Genomic DNA, 26,113 nt, shown 5'->3' with positions numbered 1-26,113 from the left:
CGTATCGGGGTGACTGAATGGCATGCCCACCATCAGCAGGCACTGTCTTAAGAGGCAGTCCTGCCAGGGTTTGAACCCTTTCCAGAAGCCTTATTTGAATTGCCTTCAGAGGTCCTCTTGAAACATCCACAGAGGGGGGGTGAATCACCATGAAAGGCAGTCGGATTCTATTTGGGACAATAAACAAGTCATTTTAGAGCATGTGAGTGACCAAGCTGGGTATATCTAGTCAGAAACAGGTGTGTGCAAGAAACCATGAGCTTGATTTCTTATTTCTTACTTATTTCTGCTCAGTTAGCAAGTTGTTCTGTAGGCTGCTAGTGAGGAGGAAGCCTCTTAAGTGTCAAGTTGCCACAGTGCCCTCATCATTAGGTACCATCTACTGGGGATGACGCTGTCCAACAGCCTTCTTGTGACACACAGCACTTTTTTTAATCTCTTTTTGTCTTTTTGAGCCGCACTGGTGGCATATGGAGGTTCCCAGGCTAGCAGTCGAATCGAAACTGTAGCCGCCGGCCTACACCACAGCCACAGCAACACCAGATCCAAGCCATGTCTGCGACCTACACCACAGCTCACAGCAATGCCAGTGACTTTGACCAGTGATCCCGGTAGTGTGTGCTGGTTTTCTCCATTATACGGTTATTCTTTTGCTCTAGACTGGGGGGCAGTACTTTGAGAACGTGCAGATATCCTGGTTCTCCTTCAACTTTTGCTTATGTATTTTTACTGTGTATCAGTGCATCTTGCTTTCTACTCTGATTACAGTGATGTTCCAATGGTGATTTCCTTTTCCCTTCATCACGATTTTTTTTTAATGCACGAAAAGCAAAGCGACCCATCTCTTTTCTTACTGCAGTTACTACACACAAGGTTTTCGGAAATGATTCGTCAAAAGTACTTTAGACTCAGTTGGCACCTTCTTGATCATTAGAGGTAGATAATAATTTAAATTTTGATAATTCTGAAGATTTTAATAATACTATGTTATAAAGGAGTTCTTTTTCCTGAAGAAAATTTAGGACACTCACTCAAACACAATCTAACCTTTCCCCAGCGAATGATGTGATGTTACATAGACCAGATCAGCCAGTATAAAAATTGGTGAGAAAAATATCTTTACCCTATCAGTTTCGATCCTTCGGTAATTTGCTTATTATTGAGATTAGATGAGGGCTTTCATTCTTGGTGGCATAAGAAGGGTAGAGAGCTCCTCTACCCTCACATGGTTCCAGCAGTGCTAGAAGGAGACCCTAGCGACAGTGGCACTGGGGGAGACTTTGAACAGCTGCTCAACAAGTGACCCCCCCAACACACACACACACACACAGATGACTCCATCAGTCCTGAGCTCCCCTGGGAGGGCTGGGGTGCAGAGGTCAGTTGACAGATTTTCACTGTATCCCCTGTGGTACTAGGCCGCTGCACTGAGGGCATTTATCAAAACACATTTCCTGTTTTCCAGGAGCTCGTATTTTGATATGGAAGCATGATAAGAGTGATGCCCCATCAGTAGGAACGCATAGAGAAATCTCTGTGTACATTAAGCAGGGGATATTCACTTGGCCTGGGGCCAGTGGAGAATGTGCTGGGTTAGCTGCGAAGGGGGATGGTAGAAAAGCTGGGCTTTAAAGGAAAAAGAAGAGGAGGGTTTTGCATTTGAGAAGCATGAATGTTGGTGAGTTAGAGGGAAACTCCGAGCAGGTCACTTGGCTTTATGCAGGAGGGCAGGTTCCATCTGATGTCCGTTTCCTACCCTGCTGGAGACAGTGCAGAGAGCAGACTGGTAGCCAGTGACATGACACAGCTTTGAGAAGAGCCAGTGACCTTGACCTCATGGGGAAGGTAGGCCACCCCTCTCTGCTCTTTCAGCTCACAGAATGCCCCCAACAAAGATGCTTTTAATTGGGAAAGAGCTGTAACACTTCTATAGGTTTCTAAGGGTCAGAAATCCCTAGAAAAGATCCTTTTTTTTCTCAGCAAATGAAAATTTGTAACCACATCTTACATAATTGCATAGCTATTTTTCTTGTGCCTATGCTAATATTTCAAGCTAAACAACAGTTAATCCGTATAAATGGATCCATATAAATTGCATATGTGTATCTTCTTTGCCTTCATTTTTTGTTTGTTGGTTGTTGTTTTTTTTGTTTGTTTGTTTTAGAGTTGCACTCCCGGCCTATGGAGGTTCCCAGGCTAGGGCTGAATCGGAACTGTAGCCTCCGGCCACAGCCACAGCCACAGCCACATCAGATCCGAACCGCATCTGTAAACTACACCACAGCTCATGGCAATGCTGGATCCTTAACCCACTAAATGAGGCCAGGGATGGAACCCACAACCTCATGGTTCCTAGTCGAATCTGTTTCTGCTGCACCACGATGGAGAACTCCTGGACCCGTTTTTAAAACCACGGTGTGCAAACTCAGTGGGAGAAGTTCCATATGCCTTAAGTAGAATGTATTCAAGATATACATTAAATCTCATATAAGTTGGATGTTTATTTTGGGAAACATATTCATAGGTTCTTGTTCTGACATTTTGTAAGCCATTAGAAATTCTCTGGCCCCAGGATTTCCTTTTACATAAACAGAATTTGAGTTCTTCTTGGAAACTTAATAGCCTCTCCGAAGTAACGTCTCATATTTAATAAGATTTTCATTACTTTTACAAACTATAGTTCAGTAAATTTACTAATTGATACACAGTGAAGTACCTCAGATCAGACGGTTCTCAATATATTAACAAGGAGGAATAATGAATCACAAAATTCCTTACTCACAAAATTAAGTAACCCTCAATAAATGTAAATGAACAAAATGATAATGGCTCAGCACTCTGTATTTTCCAAGTGCTTAAAGCAACCTTGTAAATAAGCAGGGACCCCAAAAGGCAAAGAGATTGCTAACATGTGAATGGCTGAATGGTGACATTGATGGCAACTTACATTTACCATGATTCAGTTGGAAGAATTAATTGCTTTGTTCTCCAGGCCGAAAATGAAACTAGTGTGACATTTGCTCAGCTTCACGAAAGGTCTAATACAGACATAAACTCAGTCCTAGGATTTTTTTTTTTTTTTTTTTTAGGTTATTAAGTTTAAGAAAGTAATAAAAAGCTGATGTTTTCATTGAGCTTCTTTTGGTCTTTGTCTTAAGATCTCATAGCATCTTTTTTTTTTTTTTTTTTTTTTTTTCACATTTCTTATTTTTATTTCAACATTTAAAATATTCACAGATGCAGTATTATATTCATTGACATCTCCATGGAAGATGTACCAAACAAAGCAGACAGGTATTACACAATTACAGAATTACATTTTTGTTACTATGTGAATGTTTACCCCTAGAGTTTATCTGGAAAAACACCACTTAAAAAAAAAAAAAAGCAAAAACTTTTGAGTGTTTCACTGGGTTAATTTCCATAAAAAGTGAGTTGCAAAGAACTTCAGGAGAGATACCTAAATATTAGCGCTTTTTAAAAAATTCAAACTTTTACAGTACTCTTCCAACATACTCCCACCATCAGGAATACTTAAATAATTAATACTCAACTCTTCCTCTTTTTTCCCTCAATAGCCAAGCCAGGACGTACATACTTTTCTTGCTCATTCTTTTTTCCTAAACACATTAGGTAGGATAGGTTGACCATCACAGCATCTTGACTAGCTAATGAGGTAGGCGTTTTCTTTAAAATAAATTCTTCAGCATTTTATGAAGCAAAAGATAATAAAATTATAAAGTTTTTTTTTTAGCGGTTGTTCTTTAAAATGCCAAGAGCATTGGAAATTGGTCAAATGCTGCTTGTACTTTAATAAGACAAAGAGGAAGAACCCATTAGAAAGGCCCTGCTACTGAGCACACCCAAGGGCTGGCAAGAATTAAATTCATCCTGGCATTACAAGGTAAGAAACCACTGTCTCCTCAAGAAATCTTACCAAGAAGATAAAGTTTAAACAGAAAAGAGAAGTACCCTATATCTTTTCTTTCCAGTACAAGTTACTTTGTCTCTTCTTTCAACCCAGTTCTCATCCTTTTCTACCCTTTTCTAAGAGATCATTAATTTTTGTATATTTCATTTCAGTAATGAATTGAAATGAATTTAGTAGTAACCTTAAAATCTGCCAGAGAAACACTCCTTGTGTGAAAGTTTTAATGACATGATGCTAAACAACTAGAGAATGCCTTGGTAACAGATTTCAGCACCATCTCTGTATTAGATTGCTTCAGAAAGCGTACACCTCCTAATTTCACATAAACCTAGGAAATTTACTCATTACTCCCTCTTCATCTATACCAAAATCAAAGTTCTGTGTTCTAACTACCCTTTCTGTATATATAATAAGGAATACTTTACAGATCTACCCAATTCAGTTAACTGGGACATATACTATGTTCCCAAAATAAGGGGAAAGTTTTCAATCAAGTATGATTTGTCTAAAATACATATTCTGAACACTTTGGTACCTATTATTTAATGAAGGCTAAAATAACAGAAAAGAGGATTTATTTTCCCAATTAAGCACATATTAGGGTTACTGCTAAAAAAAAACTTTCAAAAATCTTAAAAACGTGAAAGAAATACTTAGAACAGCTGCCAGAAAACAACTGCTAACTATATGCCCTGGCAGATGGTTTTGAAATCAAGCCCTTGACAATTCTACCACAAAATGTTTTAGATATAGCAATCAAACTTGGCATAACAGCGCAACTCTCTGATACGGCAGTAACCACTGAGATTAACTACCAAAAATAAAGTCATCAAGAATTTTTTTACATGTCGTTAAACCTCTCTTTTTACTATTCTATCTAGAACTGTGTCTTACAATGTGATCAAAATATCATGTGATATCATTTAGTGTGAAGACAATTCCTTCTTCACTGCCACTTTCTTTAATTTGTTATAGTTCCCCTACCTACACTCTTTTCCTAAGGTACGCCATGCCCTATTTATTGCTGCAAAGCCCCTGAAATCTGTGCCTCAATCTGTGTCTGCTTCATCATTATGGTTCAATGAAAACCACTTCAGAGTGCTAAAACTTAGTAACATTAAGTCTAGAATGCCATCGTTCAGTAGATTAACTGCAAAAGAACCAAGTCTACTGAAGCAAAGGCCAAAAAACACAAGTATATGCTCTATATGTTCTTTCCTCTAAAAACTGACCACAACATCTACCATGAGAATAAAGCTCAGTGATATCTCTGGCTATATATATAATCCATACTCAATGTTATAAAATAAAATGTTAGGCCAGTAAGCTTTCATAATTTTTATTAAATCCTAATCTAATTTAACAGTATCTGATTTTATAGACATCATCCCATGGTGAATATAAGTGAAAGCAAATCAGACATCGAAGTCATTAATTTCTGCAGACTAAGCAGTAACTACACAGAACACTACAGTTAATGACATACACTTACTTGCTCAGTTTTCATACAAGCCATGTTGTTTATCAAACTATATCTTCTAATATTTAATACAGTAGAATTAGTGATTGTAGTCTCATATTTTAATTACAAGTACCTTATTAACTAACATTTTGACAGTTTCGGACTTTCCAAATTAGCATAATATATTCAAGAAAAAGAGCAAAAAGCAAAATAAAAGCTGAACATGACAAGATAAGTTATTAGAAGTAAAAGAAAAAGGGGAAAGAGAAGTATCATTGGGGTTGGGGAAAAAAAAAAAACCAAACCAGTCCAGACATTTGGTTAGAAGACTATAGATCCACTATGAATTTCACAAACCAAAAGTCAATTCAACACAATGTACATTCTTTTGAATGTAAAAGCTGAGTTGAAACTAAAAGGTCTATAAACTGTTAATTTTTGGCCTTAATACCAACTCTTTTGATCAAAGAAGGCCACAACAGTTAAGATTGTATTACTTGATTTTATTTCACACCAGGTGGTAGACACAAAAGCAATCCTCCTTAATAAAACTGACAATTAGCTCCACTCAGAACATTTTTAATAATGCACATTTAAAAAAAAAGTATTCATCTTACAAACTGTTCTGCAATCCAAATATACAATAGCTTGGAAAACAACATTTAGAAAACAAAAGCCAATGTAGAAAGACAGATAAAACAACTAGGACAGTACAAGTTTTAATATGGCTCTGATTTTACAGTTTTCTTACTGCATCATCAATGTCAGATATCTGTTCTTTCAGCTGGCTCCACTGCTCAGGATTTAAAGAAATACCTTTTCTTCCTGGTTTCATTTCACCTTCTGGATCCATCCAATATTCTCTAATATCAATTAAGACTTTCCCTTTAAAGTCCCGAACACTGACATACCTCATTTTCCCAATCTGAAACATGTTATCATCTCTGCTGCTGCTGCTCTGCTTGGAGGACGACAGTGCTCTTGAAGTTTCACCAGTCTTTTGCTTCTTTACAGGTTTTTCTGGAGCAACTTGCTTTTTCCTCTTTAACTTTTTGTCAACTTCACTGTCAGAATCGCTGCCAGAAGAGCTTGAAGAAACAAGTTCCTTTGACTTAGGCATTGCTCCGCTCGGGTAGGCGAACCACCTCCTGCTGGCTCGCTTGCTCTCGACTCTCATAGCATCTTTTAAAATACCGCTCTTCCTCTTTTGTCAGAAGATACTAAGTTGTTGAAAGGTCTAGATTTATGGAGTTCCCTGGTGGCCTAGCAGTGAAGGATTTGGCATTGTCACTGATGTGGTTCGGGTTCGATCCCTGGCCTAGAAACTTCTGCATGCTGCAGAGGTGGCAAAAAAAAAAAAAAAAAAAAAAAAAAAATCTTGATTTGAATTTGCTCTGCTCCTTTCTGGCTACATGGTGTTGGGAAATTGTAAGCCTCTCTAAACATCAGAATCCTTATTGATACACAGGAAACCTGAAAAATAATGTCTGTACAGGTGACTAGCACAACCAGGGGCTTCACTGATATGTGCTCAATCTAAAATATGTGCCAAGGAGTTCCCATCATGGCTCAGCAGTAAAAAAAAAAAAAAAAACCATCTAGTGTCTGTGAGGCCTTGGGTTCAATCTCTGGCCTTGCACAGTGGATTAAGGATCCATGAGCTGAGGTGTAGGTCACAGATTCGGCTCAGATGCCAAGTGGCTGTGGCTATGGCTGTGGCTGGAAGCCGTAGCTCCAGTTCTGCCCTTAATCTGGAAATTTCCATATGCCATGGGTACGGCCCTAAAAAGACCAGGAAAAAAAAAAAAGGATGTTCCCCCAGCTCCATGAGTCTTCAGGCACTCTGCATGTTAGACAGATGGGGAGCTGGACGGGCTGGCAGCAGGTATAAGTCCAGCAGAGGAGGCAGGAGCAGAGACTGGGATACCTGCACCTCCAAGGCCCAGGATTTCCACATATGGGTGCCAGTGGAGGGCCAATAAGTCATATTCCGGGTTTCCCACCCTGAGCAGTACACACACACACACCATTGGTGGGGTAGGACACAAGACTTGTGGCCAAGAGCAGCATGGAGAGATGCCAGTTGAATCATCCAGTCCTCTGAGTATATTGGGGTCTGAGTATATTGGGGTCTGAAGGGAAAAAGAGAGCCTCCACCCTTCCAGACCCAATACCTTTTTTAATTCTAAGTGTATTGTAACATCTACTTTTCCCTCCTAAAATAAAATTCATAAATAATATGTCCTGCTAACATTTGTAATTTTAAAAAGGAATGATTCTCTAACTCTAGTATGAGAGAGAAATAAAAGTTAAATACTTTACTATAAGGTAATAGAGGAGTTATCTGGTGGCTTAATGGGTTAAGGATCCAGCGTTGTCATTGCAGCAGCTTGGGTTGCTGCTGTGGCACTGGTTCAATGCCTAGCCCTGGAACTTCTGTGTGTCACAGACATGACCAAAAATACAAAACAAAAAAAAACCCTAAAAAACAGAAAAGGTAATAGATATTTTGTGTATATACAGTCCAGAAATACCACACCACACCCAAGAACCACACCAGAAGGCGTCGTGGTTTCTCATTCTGCCTCATAATGAGTAAGTTTGTATTTAAGAGGACTCAAACGCTGTGGTCAGCCCTTTGTGCCCATACTCGATGTTAGGAATGAGAAGCTAAATAGTGCCTAGGAGTTTCTTTCATGGCCCAGTGGTGAACAAACCCACCTAGGATCCATGAGGACATGGGTTCGTTCCCTGGCCTCGCTCAGTGGGTTAAGGATCTGACATTGCTGTGAGCTGCGGTGAAAGTTGCAGATATGGCTCAGATCCTGAGTTGGTGTGGATGTGGTGTAGGCTGGCAGCTGCAGCTCTGATTGGACCCCAAGCTTGGGAACCTCCATATGCTCTGAGTGTAGCCCTAAAAAGGTAAAAAAAAAAAATTAAAAAAAAATCTAAAAACCAAAGAGTGCCTATACATAGATACACACACATGCAATTGGCACTAATGTGACAGCTATAAATGTGGCAGCTGGTTTGGGGGGGCTGTCCTGGAGACCCACATCATCTGTGTGGCGTTGACTTTGTTGCCACGATTTTTCTGAAATGGTAACGGCTTGATGGTGAGATTCCAAATAAAACAGAGTATAAACATCCTTTGATGTACATGGCAGTTATGTTCCTGGAAAAGTCAATGTGTGTTCAAACTGTGCCAAAGAGTTTGATTCTGTGAACGCACGTGAAAGTTTGGCGGGGCATGTGAAGGACTGTGGGGAGCGGACAGCTCCGTGCTGGCCAGGACTGTCATGCACATCTCAGGGCATCTGGCATCCTGGTCCTCATCCTTGGGTTGAGGGCAGCACCCCCATTGTGGTGAAAACTGAATACACGCTCTCAGGTGTCCAGAGCGCTCCCTTTAGATCACAACCTTAAAGGGAAACAGAGATAAAGGTGGGAATCAGTTTCAGGGGTAAATTTAGCTGTCTTAAGAGTGGGCTCTTCAAGAACGAAGAATTCCCACTATTCCACTGGGTTTCTTTGGCTACCCTTTGTTCCTAAAATAAAACCTCCTTTAGAACAAAAGCTGCCTTTCCTTGATTTTCTGATTGCAAATTGTCTCTGTAACTATTAAGGCTCCAATGTTATGCTAATGATCATTCCGAAATTCTCTGTTTTCCTGGTAGCATTATTTCTCTTCCTGTCACCTTTCCTATGTGCCATTACCTGTCCTTCCTTTAAAGCATCTAACGCCTTTACTATAATTTTCTTATACATTCTTATCTGTCTTAACCAGTGTTTTATAACAGATCCTAGGTTGCTTGAGGTGGTTCTTCAGGGCCGGGGTATGACTCAGGTTAAAAATGTTCATTATTTCCTGATTTGGTGTGATTTGGGGGGTTGCAGCCCCCTATACTAGCCTCCATGTCACCTGGCTATGACATTCTAACTCTTTTTCCCAAGTGAAATTCAAGATGTGGCACCATCACCATCGTGATCTCAGGCAGTGCCATGGCCCACATGCCGCCCTCCTGGGACCCTGGACTCCTAAAAGCCCCTCCAAAGTACCCAGGATCCCAGCACAGAGGGTCTAAGACAGCCTGGGTGTCTGCCTTTCAAAATGTCCCATATGGACCTATTTAACACCCATAGCCACTGCTAGTGTCCAGCCAGTTACACCTTGCAGCCTAGGTTTCCTTACCTGTCAGCACACATCCAGGTGGTTCTGACTTAGGGGGACCCAGTGGATGTCCTGCTGGGACAAAGAGAAAAAAAAAAAAAAAAGAAAAGAAAAGCTGATGCCCTCTGTTTTTTATTGGTATCTGCTTATGGGGTGCTTAAGAGATTCAGATCGTCAAGGGGAAGGATAAAAATGACTTGTGACCTACGCAGGTACAACCCAGAACTGTAAAAAGCCTAACGCTTTACCCATCACTAAAGGCATAAAAAATCAGCGCTCGTGAGACCGAGACATTCTGTTTCTTTTTTTTTTTTTCCAGCTGACTTCCCAGCATCCTTATGCTGAAGTTTTCATCGGCCGGCCACACGTTTGGACTGTTGACCTCGACAATCAGGAGGAAGTAGAGGATGCAGTGAAAGCAATTTTAAGTCAGAAGGTTGTTTCTTCTATTCCATTCTCCCCACTTGTAACGTGAGCTGGGTTTGTGGACAGCATCACAGCCCCTTTGTTCAAGGAATCAGGACATTTCTATGTCCGCTCAACTCTGGAATTAGAAACTAGCCGAGCTGTAGGACTGGCCTGGGGATTTCGTAGATGTCCTGTAAAGTGGAAACCACGCTGTTGTCCAGATGTGTGTGTGGATTCTCCAAGCCCTCTTGACGTGACACCTGGGTCGTAGCACCTTAAATTATACTCGCATCAGTAACCTCATTATGTCTCTCTCATAGCTCTCTCAAAGATCAGAAAAGATAGACTTGTTCCCCTTGGGGGTGCAGGGGAAGTGAGAAGGATAAGGGACAATGAAGGAAATACTGGGAAATGTTTTTGTATAGCATCTATTTATTTGGCTTTTCTACCTAAACATCTTACAGAATTTTGTATAAGGAACTAACATCTCTGGGCTCTCCTGATAATGCAGTAGACACTTATTAAGTACCTACTGTATGCAGAGCACCCTCTGACTCACTCTAGGGAAAGCTTACTTCCATAAACATAAATGAATCCTCCTCCACCCTCTGCCCTGCCCCCCTGCCCCCCTCTGCCCCCTCGCAGGAAGCTCACCATCCTGAAGGGTGGGTCAAGCTCTCTCAACACCAGGGCTGCCTGGGACTCTCCTGGGCACACCCTGCCTTCTCTACCTCTCCTGTCAGAGCATCATGGCTCTGTTCTCATTTTCCAAAAGAAGCAGCATAGGCATGGTTGTGAGGACAGGCTAGAATCAGATAGTTTGGGTTGAAGTCCAGCTCCCTCTGTGGTCCAGCCGCATCCCCTCAGGCGGGTACTTACCCTGGAACTTCAGTTTCCTCATCCCTCATGTAGGCTCATTCCACCTACTTTGTAGGAACTTGTGAGGATTCAATGAGATCATGAATATAAAGGCTTAAGTACAGTGTCCACCTCATAATACGTGTTTAGTCACTGTATTAAATCAATATTAGCATTACATTTGTAATAATATTCTTTTTTACTAAAATATAGTTGATTTACAATGTTGTGTTGATTTCTGCTGTACAGCCAAGTGATTCAGTTTTAAGTATATAAACATTCTTTTTTGTAATCTTTTCCATTATGGGTGATCACAGGATATTGAATATAGCTCCCTGTAGGACCTTCTTGTTTATCCATCCGGCATATGATAGTTTGCAACTGCTAATCCCAAATTCCCCGTCTTTACCTCCTCCACCCTCCTCCCCTTGGCGACCACAAGTCTACTCTTTATGTCTGTGCGCCTGCTTCCGTTTCATAGATAAGTTCATTTGTGCCATATTTTCGTTTCCACAAATAAGTGATATTATATGGTATTTGTCTTTCTTGTTCTGACTTACTTGACTTAGTATGATCATCTCTAGGTCCATGCTTGTTGCTACGAATGGCATTATTTCTCTCTTTCTGAAGGCTGAATAGTATTCCATTATATATGTATATGTACCATATCTTCTTTATCCATTCTTCTGTCCATGGACATTTAGGTTGCCTCCATGTCTTGACTATTGTAACAATTTAATATTCTTACTTTTGTTAGTGATAGTCTGGGTTTCCACTGGACTATAAGCTGTGTGAGCCGGAACTATGTCTATCTCACTGCTGTGTTCTCAGGACCCAACGGGTGAATGGCGAGGTGGGGGGTGCAGGGAGAGAGAGAGGAATAGATATTTGCAATCAGCGTACAACAAGGCAGAGTATACTCACTGGCAATACCAACATGCCAGAGATAGGGGAGTGTCTGTCTTCTCTGCTTCTTATACGGACATTTGCGGGATATAGCATTGAGTTAAATCTCAGAGGATGAGTGGGAATCTGCAAAGCTTAACTGAGAAATAGTCCCAGAAAGATATGAATTCGAGGATCAGTGAGCGTCAAGGGGAAGAGGCTAAGGCATGTATCCCAGAAGGAGTAGCCAGTTGGACCGAGTGAAGGGCCGTCTTTCTCCTTTGCAGAGTAAAGGGTATCCCACCCGACTGCCAGTTGCAGCTGACTGGGAACATCTCCCCTGGGAACAAGAGCACTGCAGGGTGTTAGCCGTGTCCCTTTAGAGAGGATGTAGTTAGGGAACTGTGGGGCAGTCGCTCAGAGCACCCCATCAGTGAAGTGCACAATCTTGGTCCAGCCCTCAATGGTTTAGGGCAGAAACACCCCAGACTCTGGTGGCCAAGCCAGAGAGGAAGTGCCTAGTGAGTGTGGTACCACTGGCCGCGCTACCATATCTTCCTGCACATCCGATGCTTCCGCACCAGAGGATCCTCCTTGTAGAGATAAAAAGTTCCTCTTTCTTCAGTCTCAGCACCCTTTGGGGTATGAGGGCTGCTGATATCTTCTAGGGTTTTTAGGGCTGTCGTAACAAAAAACCACAACCTCATAGTTTAAACAACAGAAGTTTATTCTCTCAGTCCAAGAGGCCACATCTGCAGTTCCGATGTCAGCAGGGCCAGGCTCCCTCTGAAGCCACTGATGGAGGAGCTTCCTTGCCTCTTCTGCCTTCTAGTGGGCCCAGGTGTTCCTTGGCTTATAGCTACAATTTAATCTCTATCTCTGCTGTCATATGCCATTTTGTGTGTGTGTGTGTGTGAATTTCCTCTGTCTTTTCTACTTCTTATAAAGACATCAGTCATACTGGATTAGGGCCCATCTGAAATCCATATGACCTCATCTTCACCTGATCTCAAGTAAGGTCACAGTCACAAGTACTGGGGTTAAGATGTGAACATCTCTTTGGGAGGGCTAGAGTTCTAGCCACAGCACTGAGGTAGGTGTGCACGCTCTTGAAAATGAGTAATTTAAAAGCAAATGTTGAGGCAGAAAACCTTGCATCATAGAGTCCAAAACTTTTTAGGTAATAGATCCCTTTTGTTAAACAAAAGTCTCATGGGAATGCCCAATGCAGAAAGCCCTGAGGAGGACACTGAGTTCTGTCCACTCCTCCTTGAGGCTGGCACTGTTCACTGCATGGACCCTCACTGCTCCACATTTTAAAACCCTGATCAACCCTTTCCCCAAAATTATTTAAGGCCACTTGAGGGGAGAAAAAAAAGTAATGATAATAAGTAGGTGATCCATAGGGAGAACCTCTTTCTATACATCTAGAATCTCTCTGTTCATGTCTGTGAACCTTGTTTGATCCTTCTGCAGATAAGAAAATGAAGGTTTAGGACATTAAGTCATTGACCTAAGATTGCACAACTAGTCAGTAGTAGAACCTGGATTGAAACTAGTACTTTTGAGCAGTTTATTAAAATAATATAAAATTTTGGAGTTCCCATCATGGCACAATGGAAACGAATCCTACCAAGAGCCATGAGGTGGCGGGTTCGATCCCTGGCCTTGCTCAGTGGGTTAAGGATCTGGCGTTGCCGTGAACTGTGGTGTAGGTTGCAGACGTGGCTCAGATCTGGTGTTGCTGTGACTGGCGTAGGCCGCCAGCAACAGCTCTGGTTAGACCCCTAGCCTGGGAACCTCAATATGCTGCGGGTGCGGCCCTAAAAAAAGACAAAAAGACAAAAAAAATTTTAAAAATGAAATAAAATTTAAATAGAGAAACAACAAGAGAAGTAAAGGGAAAGATGGGAAAGAGAGAGGAAGTAAGGAATGAGATTAATACTAAACTATTGTCATTATAATCCTTATGCTTGTTGTAAATGGGTCAGAAATTTGGTGCCAAGCTTTTCTCATATCTAATTACAATATTTTAAATTACATGACACTCGGCCTTCTCGTTGTGGTTCAATGGGTTAAGAACCCGACTATTATCCATGAGTTTGTGGGTTCGATCCCTGGCCTCGCTCAGTGGGTTAAGGATGTGGCATTGCCACAGCTGCAGTATAGGTCACAGATGTGGCTTGGCTCCCATGTGGCTGTGGTTGTGGTATAGGCCAGCAGCTGCAGCTGTAATTTGATCCCTAGCCTGAGAACTTCCATAAGCCTCAGGTGTAGCCCTAAAAAGAAAGGAGAGAGAGAGAGAGGGAAGGAAAAGGGAAAAAAAAATTACATGACACTCAAAAAAGCAAGAAAGCATGAACCCTATTGAAAGAGGACATCAATAAAGCCAGGCTCAGAGATAGCCCAGATGTTGGAATTATCAGACAGTGACTTTAAAATGCTAAGCTAAATATATTAAAAGTTTTCATGAAAAATGTGGACAACATGTGAACAGATGAGGGATTTCAGGAGAGAGACGGGCGCTTTTTTTTTAAGAAGCCAAATGAAAAAATGCTAGAACTGAGAAGTACAATATCAAAAATGAACTCTTTCTGTGGGCTTATCAGCAGAATCTACACAGTACAGGAAAATAATCAGTGAAGTTAAAGACTTGTTAATAGGAATTATTGAAATTAGAGAGCAAAGAACAAGATTAAAAATGAGCATATAAGATCTGTGGAATGATATCAGGTGGCCTAGCTTATGTGTAATTGGAATCTCAGAGGAGAGGATGGCCAGAAGAAATAGCTGTGGAAAGATATTGGCTAAGAATTTTCTGAAATTAATGAACCATATAATGAATGATAACAATCTACGGATCCTAAGATCTCGGTGAAGCCCATGCAGGGTATATATGGAGAAAAACACACTCGGATGCATCATAGCCAAACCACCAAAAATAAATAAAAGATAGGGAAAATAATCTTGAAAGCTGCCAGAGAAAAATATATTAGATTCAGGAGAATAACAATATGAAAGGCCACTAACTTCTCAGGAGAAATAATGGGGACCATAAAAGGGTCTGCAGGAGCCAGGATGCATAGGGCCTTTAAGCCACAATAAGGGGAGTCCCCATCGTGGCTCAGCAGTAATGAACCCAACTAGTATCCATGAGGATGCAGGTTCGATCCCTGGTCCCACTCAGTGGGTTAAGGATCTGGCTTTGTTGTGAGCTGTGGCATAGGTCTCAGACATGGCTTGGACTCCACATTGCTGTGGCTGTGGTGTAGGCTGCCAGCTGCAGCTCTGATTCAACCCCTAGCCTGGAAACTTAACATATGCCACAAGTGCGACCCTAAAAAGAAAAAAACAATAATAATAAGCCATGATAGGGATTCTGGATTTTATTCTAAGCATGATGGGTAGTTTTGAGCATGGGAATGACATTTGAAGTCATCAAGAGAAACTACATGAAGTAGCTGACTTAAAACTCTAGTAGATGGAGGAGGAAGGATTCAATCCCTGGTCTTCTGGTGCCTTCTAAGACCATTTTTCATTGAACGACACCAAACCACCTGTCACGTGGGACCATAAAGGGGTTGACTGAATTCCGAGAGCTGTTCCCTCTCGACTTGGAATGCTGAGTGATGCTAGAGGAGACAGGAAATCCCACCAGAAGGGATAAGCAACAGTCCTTTTCCATGAAGCAGGATGACCAAGCACACTCCCCCCGCTTCTCCACAACCAGCCCCACTTGGGATTCTCAGTGACTGGCGTGATTTCAACATTCCCTTTCATTTCAGCCTCAAAGAGGCCTTCACTTGTTCCTGAGGATTGTCATGCATAAAACTCTCTCTCTCTCTCTCTCTCTCTCTCTCTCTCACACACACACACACACACACACACACATACAATCTGTGTAGTAACTCCAATATCAGAGGTATCCACTACTCGTTATTCCTAAAGCCAGGGTCTGTAGAGCTTTCCCACACACAGCACCGTCCACACCAGGATGGCTCATAGAACTCCCTGGCAGTGGTGGCTTAAGAATACAATTTTTTTTTTTTCTTTTCTTGTATAGGAAAATTGGCTCCTTATCTTTTAAAACAGTGCATTGGACACAAAGCAATTAGCGAGTCAGTATCCCTTTGGTTCTACTGGGGTTGGTCAGTAGAAGAACACAGGAAGAGCCATTTTTCTATATTTGTTGTATGAGCCCTTTGAGTTAATTCCCTTTCATTTCTAATGGATGCCGTTTGAAATATGTTGTAGGAATGACCATTAAGTATTCAGTATGCTTCCCACCACGTAACTGGATCTGATGATTGCGTGATAGATGGCCACCAATGTTTGTCTCACTCTAGAAATTCTACGTATCTCCTTATCAATGATCCCAGTATGCCAAATCCTCTGTTGTTGGTCTTTTTGTTGGTGGTAGTTTTGTTCCTTCTTATCTTTCCACATAGATATGGAAGGAAACACATGTCTAGGTCAATTAGAGAAAGCTCCTGGAATCACCCATGGATTAAGTCAATAAATATTCCTTGAAAGAAAAGAAAAATTCTACCTTTGGTATATAGGACTGTGGGTTAGAGAAGGCACAGCAAGTGAAAAGCTTGAGATGAGAAGATGCAGGACTGGAGTATGTAAGTCAGTGAAAGTATTTTGAGCTCTTCTGGGGTGAATATCTAGGAGCAAAAGGACCTCGGTTCAAGCAACATGGTCCTGCCCTGATACTACAGTACTTACAGCTCAGCCTCTTTTGGCTCTGTCTGGATGAATGTGGGCAGGGATGGCTGAGGTACAGCCTCTGTGATGTGTCATCTAATTATTCATTTGAGGATGTGTTATGAAATTAGCAATCATGGTTGAAGAAGGTGTCAAATGGAATGTGAATCAACAGACACAGGAAACAGGAGAGGAGGCCTGGAGACCAACTGCTTGGCTGCCCTCAGAGGGGTGTCTTCTTTGTCAGTTGTCTGATTTTCAGCAGACTTCAAATCACGGCTGTCCAGGTCTCCACCCTGTGAATTTGAGACAGGCAGGTATAGACTTAAGAGGGAGATGGTGAATGTTATGACAAATGTTCTTGGGCTCTCTGAAGCTCTAACAAGCTGTCTTGCTGCTGGTTTTCTCCCTCAGGAAATTTCCATTTCAGATTGGTAATGCAAGCTGGCTGCCCCTAAGACATAGGTCTCAGTGCTGGCACAGGCATTGCAGAGCACCAGCCCACTTTCCCCCCACCCCCACCCCCTGCCTGGGTATTGATTAAACTGCCTCCCTCACTCCAGTGAAGCACCTTCTATATTTCTTGCTACCCTCAAATGAAGTCTAGGCTCCTCAGAGGCGAAATTGCAAGGCTTTTGTGATAATCTGGTGAGCTGTCTCACCAGCTGCCATAATCCTAGTTCTCTCCCCCTCTGTCCTTCTTTCCTGTCTAGTCTCCCACCGTTGGCTCCACTTGGAACATCTTCCCCATCGTGGCCCTCTTCAGTCTTGGCTTACTGGAATCACAGCTGGCCTTAAAAGCCCAGCATGAGCGGAAGTTGGCCCTGACCTCCTAGCCACCTAGGACCCGCTAGCTGAATTCCCTGTGATCCTTAACCACTCTGTTTTTGCACCATGAATTCTTGGGGTACAGGCTTACCTATTAATACAAAATAAAGCTTTTGTCACTGTCATGGGTCCTTAAGCCTCTCATTTTCAGGTCAGGGAGCATGCATGACTCACCAGATGTTTGTGGTTCCAGCATGTGCCAGGATGCTCAGCACCAGGAGGCAGACAACCCAACAGCCATATAGCCCCTGCCCCATGGAGCTTACACTCTAACTAGGGACACTCCCCCACATTTTACTGAATGCCTACCATGTGTTAGACACTGGACTAAGCACTTTGCTTTTCTCCTCTGTCGTCTTCACCACAGCTTCCAAGAGGTGTGGGTTTTTCTTATCACCATTTTATGCGTGAAGAACCTGAGGCTCAAGAGATGTGAGGTAATTTGCTCAGGGTCCCACAACTGATAAGGAGCAGAGCGAGGTTGTAAAGCCAGGTCTGCTGACTTCCAGGTTCATAGTCTCAGCCCCTCACAAGGCCGGCTGCCTTCAGGTTTTGGCACCTGAGTGTGGGCAAGTCAGCGGAGTCTGGTTAAGTGTGCTGCATCGTCCTCTTTCCTGATGCCTTTTTGTGCTTCTGCAGATTGAACCGTACATGCCGTATGAATTCACATGTGAGGGGATGCTCCAGAGAATCAACGCCTTCATCGAGAAGCAGGTAAGGCTCCTCAGAAGGCCCCCGTCCTGCCGTGTCCGGCTTCCCATTACCCCAGAGGACTCTGGCGAACAGCGAAGAGCTCACCATGTTTCTGTGGTTATTGCCCTGCTTTGGAGAACTCCACAAGTGAGGTCAGGGCTTCTTGAAATTCTAAAGTATGAACTGTCATGGTCACCCAAAGGCATCAGTCTGTCCTTGGGCTAAGAATGTTCTCTATGATGGTGGAAGGACAAATGGATACTTAAGGGAGGGTCTGAAAGGTCAAGATAAAAATGTCCTTCCCCCACAGACCTGTGCCCTGTGGCTCTAGGGGCCTCACACAGACTTGGGTGCAGAGGGGGCCAGAGACACGGCTCCAGATGTTCAGTGACTCTAAATATGTTAGGACTCTTTCATAGTCTTTCAAACATTTTTAAAATAGGACCGACCCCTTTTCAAATGAAACTTTACATAAAACCCAAGTATATAAAACAGATGAAAGCTTCACTTCCAAAGCAGGAAAGGGTTCTCAGGGTCCCTCCACCCCCAGCAGAGTTGGGAAACTATGCCTTGTCCTCATAGATGTAAAGGCCAAAAGTGTCATTGTCACCATTTGGTAACATTTTAATTTCTTAGGCTTCAAAAGCAACACAGAACTAGAAATAGGCAGGCTGAGAACCCCCGTGGGCCGGGGGATATGAACTCCTTGACCAGATGCCAGAAATAAGGGGCCCTTCTAAAAGGGCAAAGCAGACAGAGCATCTTGGGACGATCAAGGGATCTTGACACAGTAGGGGATGAGGACTCTAAACGCTGAAAGCAGAAATGGCGTGTTGGAAGTGGAAGTCGGCGCAGATTATAGGCCAAGGCAGTTTTCAAAGGAAAGATTTGAGGCCACAGACTCTGGTGAGCAGCAGACAACCCTGAGTACAGCTGCGGGACAGAGGCTTCGGGGAGCCATGTCTGATGTTCTGAATTTTTGTTACCGGCAAGAGGGACAGCAGTGTATCCAGCTCCCTGGTCCCAGCCCCACTGCCAGGACTTCCTAGTTGTGTGACTTGGACGTGTTAGTTTCTTCCCCTTTAAAATGAAGATTATGATAGAAGCTGATGTGAGGAGCAAATGAGCTGATGCACATGCAGTGCTTAGAACAGGGCCGACACGTGGTGCTCAGCATTAATGCAGATAAAGACAGACTACCTCTGTTGATGATTTGATACATTATACATAATTGTGTAATATTCTTGTGCATTATTATATAACATATTTTACAAGATTACTCACCAGACCTTACCCCCAAGAGCTGAGCATTTAAATCACTGTCTCACTCTTTATATGACCCCCAACTTAAGCATGCCATTAGCATCATCCTAGCTCCAGCAGCCCTTTACGTACAGCAGACTTTATGGCAGCATGTTCTGGTGCACTAGCTCATTTATCTTCACAGTAACCCTGGGAAGGGGCAATCATCACCCCATTCTCTGGATAACGGGGATGGAGGCTCGGTCACAGGGAATCAGGGTTTGAAGCTGGTTTGGTCTGAGCCCAGGCCAGCAGTGTTGCTGGGGCCTCAGGTGAGGGCAATTGGCCCAGAGCTCTTCTTCCCATTTCTTTGTCCTCAAGGAGCTTCTGGTTCTTCCTGAAGGTGCAGACGGAGCTGCTGGGCTTCTCCTGCCCATGGGATTTAACACATTCCAGGTTTTACAACCCTCCCCGGAAGCTGAACTCTGACCAGGACCCCTCCAGCTGCTTCCAGAACCCACTTCCTCCTTTCCCATCTCCACTTCCGCTCAGGAAAAACAGTTACTCACTGCCACGTACAGAAGACTCTTTATCACATTTAGTTGAAGGCTTTCTTTCTTCTCTAAGACTCTTGAATCCCAGCCAGTCCTTAGAAGTTCTCACGTTCCCTGGTCTCTGGGAATCTTGGTTTCCTTTCAGACATAACGGTTCCGTTCCCCAAGTAGACCTTGGCAAAGGCCCCGTGATGCAGGGCCACATCCTGCTTGTTGCCCTGTCTATGCCAGTGCCTAGCCCCCTGCCCGAGGCGGAGTAGGTACACCAAAGCTGAAGAGTCAGTACGTGAATGAGAAGGCACTTGAGTGCCAGGGACCAGGAGGCTCACCTTGGTCCTTCTGATGTGGAAGGCATGCTGCGAACATTGGCTTCTGGAGAACATGCTCGTGAACCTGCCCTTTCACACTCCCTCCTGGGTCTAGATTGTTTTATGCAGAGCTCTATGGTGCATAGAAATCCAGGGATTTCTTTTTCCCCTGCTCTTGTTTTTCATACATCTGCTCTACAAATATTTGTCAGCTGGAAGGGGCTGCAGACTGTGCTGGGTGTTGGGGAAGAAGATGGTCCGAGGTTGAGTGCCTGTCCTCAGGTAGCTTCAAGGTTCCCAGAGGAGCTGGTCAAGTCCACAGGCAATTCTGCTGCCATGCGTTATGGCCCATCCTAACGACCACCCCAGATGCTTTGGGAATCACGTAACTTGGGCTCCAGGGAGGGAAGGGAGAGTCTGTAGGGAAGCATTTTGCAGGACATGAGGCTCGAAGGCAAAGTGGGGGTACAGAGCGGTCAAGATGCAAAAACCTGGAGGGAAACAGAGAAATGGTGGTGAATTATTGGAAGTTTAGCTACGATGGAAAGGAAAGATGATGGAGAGATGGGATTGGAGGAAGAGCCACACTGGGAAAAGATGCCGAGGCTCTGCTGAAGAATTCAGATTTGATGCTAAAATCAGGAGGAGGCTAAAGAGAGGTTCTAAGCCAGCACTGAGGCAGAAATGCTGTCAGATTGGGTGGGGTTTTTTGGTTTGTTTGCTTTGTCTGTTTGTTTTGCACCCACGGTATATGGAAGTTCCCAGGCTGGGGGTTGAATCAGAGCTGCAGCTGCCAGCCTACATCACAGCCACAGCAACGCAGAATCTAGGCTACATCTGCGACCTACACCGAAGCTCACAGCAATGCTGGATCCTTAACCCACTGAACAAGGCCAGGAATTGAACCTGCATCTTCATGGATACTAGTCTGGTTCATAACCTGCTGAGCCACAACAGGAACTCCCAAATTAGTTTTAGAAAAGTCACCCTAGGAATCTTATGTTTGGCACATTTCTTTTTTTTTTTTTTTTTTTTTTTTTGGTCTTTTTGTCTTTTTGCCATTTCTTGGGCCGCTCCCACGGCATATGGAGGTTCCCAGGCTAGGGGTCGAATCGGAGCTGTAGCCACCGGCCTACGCCAGAGCCACAGCAATGTGGGATCCGAGCCGCGTCTGCGACCTACACCACAGCTCACGGCAACACCGGATCCTTAACCCACTGAGCAAGGGCAGGGACCGAACCCGCAACCTCATGGTTCCTAGTCGGATTCGTTAACCACTGCGCCACAACGGGAACTCCCCCGTGGCACATTTCTTATCCAGCCTTCTCTCAGTGCTGATAAATGAGCAATAAAGGGGCCTATCTGAGTTTACCCCAGGCCTCTATGGAGGGTTTCTCAAAGCCATAATGTTCCCCAAACTCCAGAGGGAAATAAGGAAACCAAGACCCTATGGGTTCACAGACTCAGTCTTTTGCCTCCAACGATTAGCTTCAGGCTCTATTATTTTAGAGCTTGGGGTGTTCGTTATTTTTGCAGCTAAAAGAATAATCTTCAAAGAGCAGTGCCAGGAGAGAGGCTGTTTCTGGTATGAACAGGAAAGCCTCAAGCTCCAAGGGGTGGTGGCAGCACACGCTTCCTGTCTCTTAAACTGCAGGCACACCACAGCCCTAATTAGGCTGATCTGTGCCTTCAGAGTCCTCTGTGTGATCTGCTGAGGGAATAAGGAAGCTTTTATCCCAGAACCCTTTCAAGGTTGTCTACCATGCTCGCCCCAGGCAGCAGGAGCCAGAGGAAGCCAATTGACAGCAATTGAGAAACCCCAGGCTTCAGTGTACACTCTGAGCGATTGACAGCAGGAAATCTACCCCACCAGCCTGGGCAGCGCCCAGTAGGAAAGAATCCTGGCTTTAGGGAAACCACCCGATTTTCCCCTTAATGCCCCTCCCCCCCACACCAAATCGTTGATTTGCATTGCACGCCCTCTTATATCGTCTCTCTCAAAGAGGCTTTCTCTCCAGCATCCGGAGTTGGGCCCAAGGAGAAAATCTCTTACAATCTAAGATAACGACCTGAGTCATAACCTGAGTGTGTTTAGGCCTGTTGAGGTTCTCATTATGCATTTTGTGGGAAAGACACTGGTATTTGCCCCAGGCCAGAGAGTGGAGCAGGTTCTTTTGGAGGAATGATGATGTTCAGATTGGTATCTGAAAACCATACATAGGTTCTTCAACCCTGTTTTCTACTTCCTGTAAAGACCTTTCAATACTATACAGGATGCTTGTGCTCAGATGATTTTGCCAAGAACTGTGTAATTGATGTGAAAAGCACTCTGGAGATGTGGAGGGAAGAGGAGTTAACTCCCAGAGCTGTAGTGGAATCAGCTTCAGCTCCTGGGGACTCTGGCTCTCCAGGGCCCATCCTGAACTCCGTGGAGGCCTGTTCGAGATGCAAGGACAAGCCTGGTAGAGAATCTGGATAGTCCAGAGGAGGGGGAAGGGTGGAAGTGCCACATTGCAGGGAACGAGGGAGAGGAATCGGGGGGAAGCTTGGCAGCCGCTGTACTGTTTTGAAAAATCAGTGGCCCCTGTCGGCTCAGCCATTCCTGAACCCAGAGATGCTGGGTGGGTAATGCTGATGCTCGGGACCCTGGTGTCCGGCAGCCAGCTTCACATCCTGGCTCTGCCCCCTCTCTCTCTGTGACCTCTCTGTGTGGTTTCCTTTTCTGGGCAATGGGGATATTGCTACCTATCCCATAGCTGGTGGAGGAATCAATAGATGACTACATGCTTAAGGCTAAGAACAGTACCTGGCACAGAGTAGGTCCTCTGAAAGCCTTAACTACTTGCCGCTGCAGGAGCAGAGAAACTAACTGGGCTGTGTTTTTTTTGTTGTTGTTTGTTTGTTTGTTTGTTTTTTTATTTTCCCACTGTACAGCAAGGGGGTCAGGTTATCCTTACATGTATACATTGTAATTACAGTTTTTCCCCCACCCTTTCTTCTGTTGCAACATGAGTATCTAGACATAGTTCTCAATGCTATTCAGCAGGATCTCCTTGTAAATCTATTCTAGGTTGTGTCTGATAGGCTGTGTTTTTTAAAACAGCTTCATTGAGGTATAATTTACAAACTCTAAAATTCACTCCATGTAAGTGTACAATTCAGCAAATTTTTTTAGTAAATTGATAGAATTGTGTAATTACTGCCACAACTAGTTTTATAACATTTCCATCACCCCCAAAAGCTCTTTTGTGCCTATATGCAGTCAATCCTATCTTGCTCCCCCAGCCGCAAAAAAGCACTGAGCTGTGTTCTGTCTCTGTAGATTTTCCTTCTCTGGGGATTTCTCAGCATAATGTTTATGAAGTTCATGCACATGGTAGCTTGTGTCAATACTTCTTTCCTTTGTCATTGCTGAATAGTATTCCAGTGTATGGATAGACTGCAGTTTATTTACCCATTCTTCGGTTGATGGACATTTGGGTTATTTCCACCTTTTGGCTACTGTGAGGCAATGAGTTCTGCCTTGAACATTTGCATGCATGTGGATGTTTGCTTTTGTTTCTCCCAGTGGACTCCTAGTGGTAAAAGATATGGAATGTGGGGGGTTTAGCCTAACTCTTTCCAGAATGATCTTGTTGGCTTGTTGATCTAGAAAGATCATCATAGAGATTAATCACCACAGCCACCTTATGTCTTGCCCCCTGGAAACACAAATTCATATCCAGTGCTGGGAATCAGCCTCAGAGGCCACCAGTGGACAGAGTTCACCCCTTCTGAGGACAGCACAGGCTGAAAATGATGGGTAGCAGCAGGCAACTGAACTGTGTTTAATCCAGTCAGTCACGGTGTATTGGACACTTTTTCTGTGCTTGACCCTGGATTTCCCAGCTATAACATAAATAACACATGTTTCCCTTACCCTTCACATAGCTGGCTTGAACTTAGCCCCAACTCTAATTCCCTGACCTTGAACCTACCTACCCACCCCCCTTTTTTTTTTTTGCAAATTCATGACCTTACTTCCATTAGATCCTATCTTCTTCCTTCCAGGCAATGTCTGTTTCCACAGAAACCTATTTGCACCTGATATGTCATAGACATAGTAACTCAGTGGTGTGGCCAGATCTCCACTCTGGGAGTAGAGGGCTCATGGACAAGATCCTATCACATACAACCCAGAGAGAGGGACAAGGCAGCCCCTCCACATAGCGCTTCTCTCCTAGGGAACAGCCACACTCCTGCCCCAACCTCAGTCTTCTCTAGCGCTTTCGATATTTGGTGAATAACATTTTCTACATGCTGTTTCTACCTAGGCTTTGTTACAAAGGCAACATCCTTTTTCACCATATGTTGCGTTCATTGGTCCAGAACATTAATTTTTCTCAAAATTTGTTGATTAATAAATCTTACAGTTACTGCAAGAAAATTTCATAGTCAGGCAAATTTAGGGAAATTTGGTGACTGGTTGAAATAATTGTTAGGAATACATATGTCCTGTGCTTTATGTGGGCTCGTTAAAATTACTGTTTATGTCTCTTCTCTTGGTTGGAATGTTACCCTTTTCTACTTCTAGTCTCCAAGCCTCAGGATGCCAAAACTATTCAATGCATTTCAACAGCTTTTTATCGAGCACCAATTATTTGCAAAGCACCATGTTTATGATAAGCCACTAACTCCTATTTAGCCTACAAAACCCAGCCCAAAAGTCCCTATTCACTGGAAGCCTTTTCTGATTGCTACCCTTACCCCTCTTCCTTTCCCCAGAGTTACTTCTCTCTCTCCTCTCAGTGGCCTTTGCATCCTGTTTGGACATCTATTTTGTACTATTCTGTAATTTTGTCGGACTCTCTTACTAGGCTGAGCCTTTGAGCCCAGAGACTGTCTCAACCACATGCATATTTCCAGCACCCAGAGCATAACAGTCACTTGTCAAGTTCTGAATGAAATGCATGAGAGGACCTTCAAAGCCACCATATGACAAAAGCATTTCATGGAGGTTTGCTGGACAATGATGCGTGGGTCTGGTCTGAGGCCATTCTCTGTCTCCTGCACTGTTGTGTAGCTTCCTAAGCATCTCTCCATCTCTGCTTCTGCTCCTACCTTCTGCTCTCAGCTCATCAGATTCTGTCACTCCTCTGCCCAGAACTCTCCAGTGGCTTTCATCTCACTCCAAGGAAAAAAACTAAGGCTTTATGTGGGCTCCCACAGCCCTGGGTGCTCCCAGATCCCACTTCCTCCTACTTCCAGCCACCAACAAGCATGTGCTGTTCAGGCTGCCTGGAACTCCCTGCCCCTCCTGGGACCTGCTCGCTGCTCCGTTGTCAGAGTCTTCCATCCTGGTTTGCCTCTACCCGCTCCGTCCTTCCCAAGTGCTCAGGTGACACACTCCCTCCCTTCCTCGGGTCTTTTCAGGAATGGTACCCTCTCAGTGATGCCTTATCTGGACACCTCTTCCCCGCCAGTCTCTATTGCTTTTCTTCACTTCATTCTTATTTGGAGCAGTTACCACCTTTTAATATATTACATATCTTTACTTATTTTGTTTCTCTTACTCCCTCACTGAATACAAGCTCTATAAAGGCAGGTGTTTTGGTTCCTCTTCTTTGGTCACCAAGTCGCCCCTAAGGGCCTATCTTTGCGGGGGTACCAGGTTACTTCCCATCCCATCACACATCCTCAGACTGTGTCTCGAGCTGTTAAATCTGTGTGTTGTCATTGTTGGTTGAAAACAATGACACACCATTCATGCCCTCTATTAAGACCACATGGAAAGTGTCTTTGGAATTAGGGCAGAGGAAAGAGGACAGCCAGTCAAGGGCAGAGGTTCTAAATAGCTTGATACCATCATCGTGGATGCTGATATGAATGAATAGCCCCCATTGCCAGCCAGTGCTATCTATGCACGGGAAGCTGGTGGGTAGGGAGGTGATGACCTGGGCCAGGCCGAGTTCTAGCTGAGCCAGGTTCCAACCCATGTCTGACCCCCGCCTCCCGCCCCTCACTGCTCTCTCATTGCCAGGGGTGTCCCTTTGGTGGGACTGCTAGGGATGCCCCACTCACACC

At 43.8% G+C, this 26,113-nt stretch overlaps 2 protein-coding genes across 7 annotated transcripts in view; one reads left to right on the top strand and one right to left on the bottom strand.

The window, feature by feature from the left end:
- The window catches only part of MGAT5 (mannosyl (alpha-1,6-)-glycoprotein beta-1,6-N-acetyl-glucosaminyltransferase), a 374,468-nt gene that overhangs the window by 335,856 nt on the left and 12,499 nt on the right, over positions 1-26,113 (top strand). For all 6 annotated transcript variants that reach the window (XM_021075187.1, XM_021075189.1, XM_021075184.1 and 3 more), the window contains exons 14-15: positions 9,884-10,000; positions 17,893-17,967. In XM_021075187.1, the coding sequence (XP_020930846.1) occupies positions 9,884-10,000; positions 17,893-17,967 (192 nt within the window). The remainder of the gene's footprint in view (positions 1-9,883; positions 10,001-17,892; positions 17,968-26,113) is intronic.
- LOC100512195 (activated RNA polymerase II transcriptional coactivator p15) lies at positions 5,257-6,566 on the bottom strand. Its single transcript, XM_005671620.3, has one exon. It carries the CDS (start codon positions 6,511-6,513, stop codon positions 6,130-6,132), a length of 384 nt encoding a protein of 127 aa, XP_005671677.2. The 5' UTR covers positions 6,514-6,566; the 3' UTR covers positions 5,257-6,129.

This window comes from Sus scrofa, chromosome 15 (genome assembly GCF_000003025.6).
Source record: "Sus scrofa isolate TJ Tabasco breed Duroc chromosome 15, Sscrofa11.1, whole genome shotgun sequence".
Taxonomy (NCBI): domain Eukaryota; kingdom Metazoa; phylum Chordata; class Mammalia; order Artiodactyla; family Suidae; genus Sus; species Sus scrofa.
This window is presented reverse-complemented; position numbering and strand designations above follow the sequence as displayed.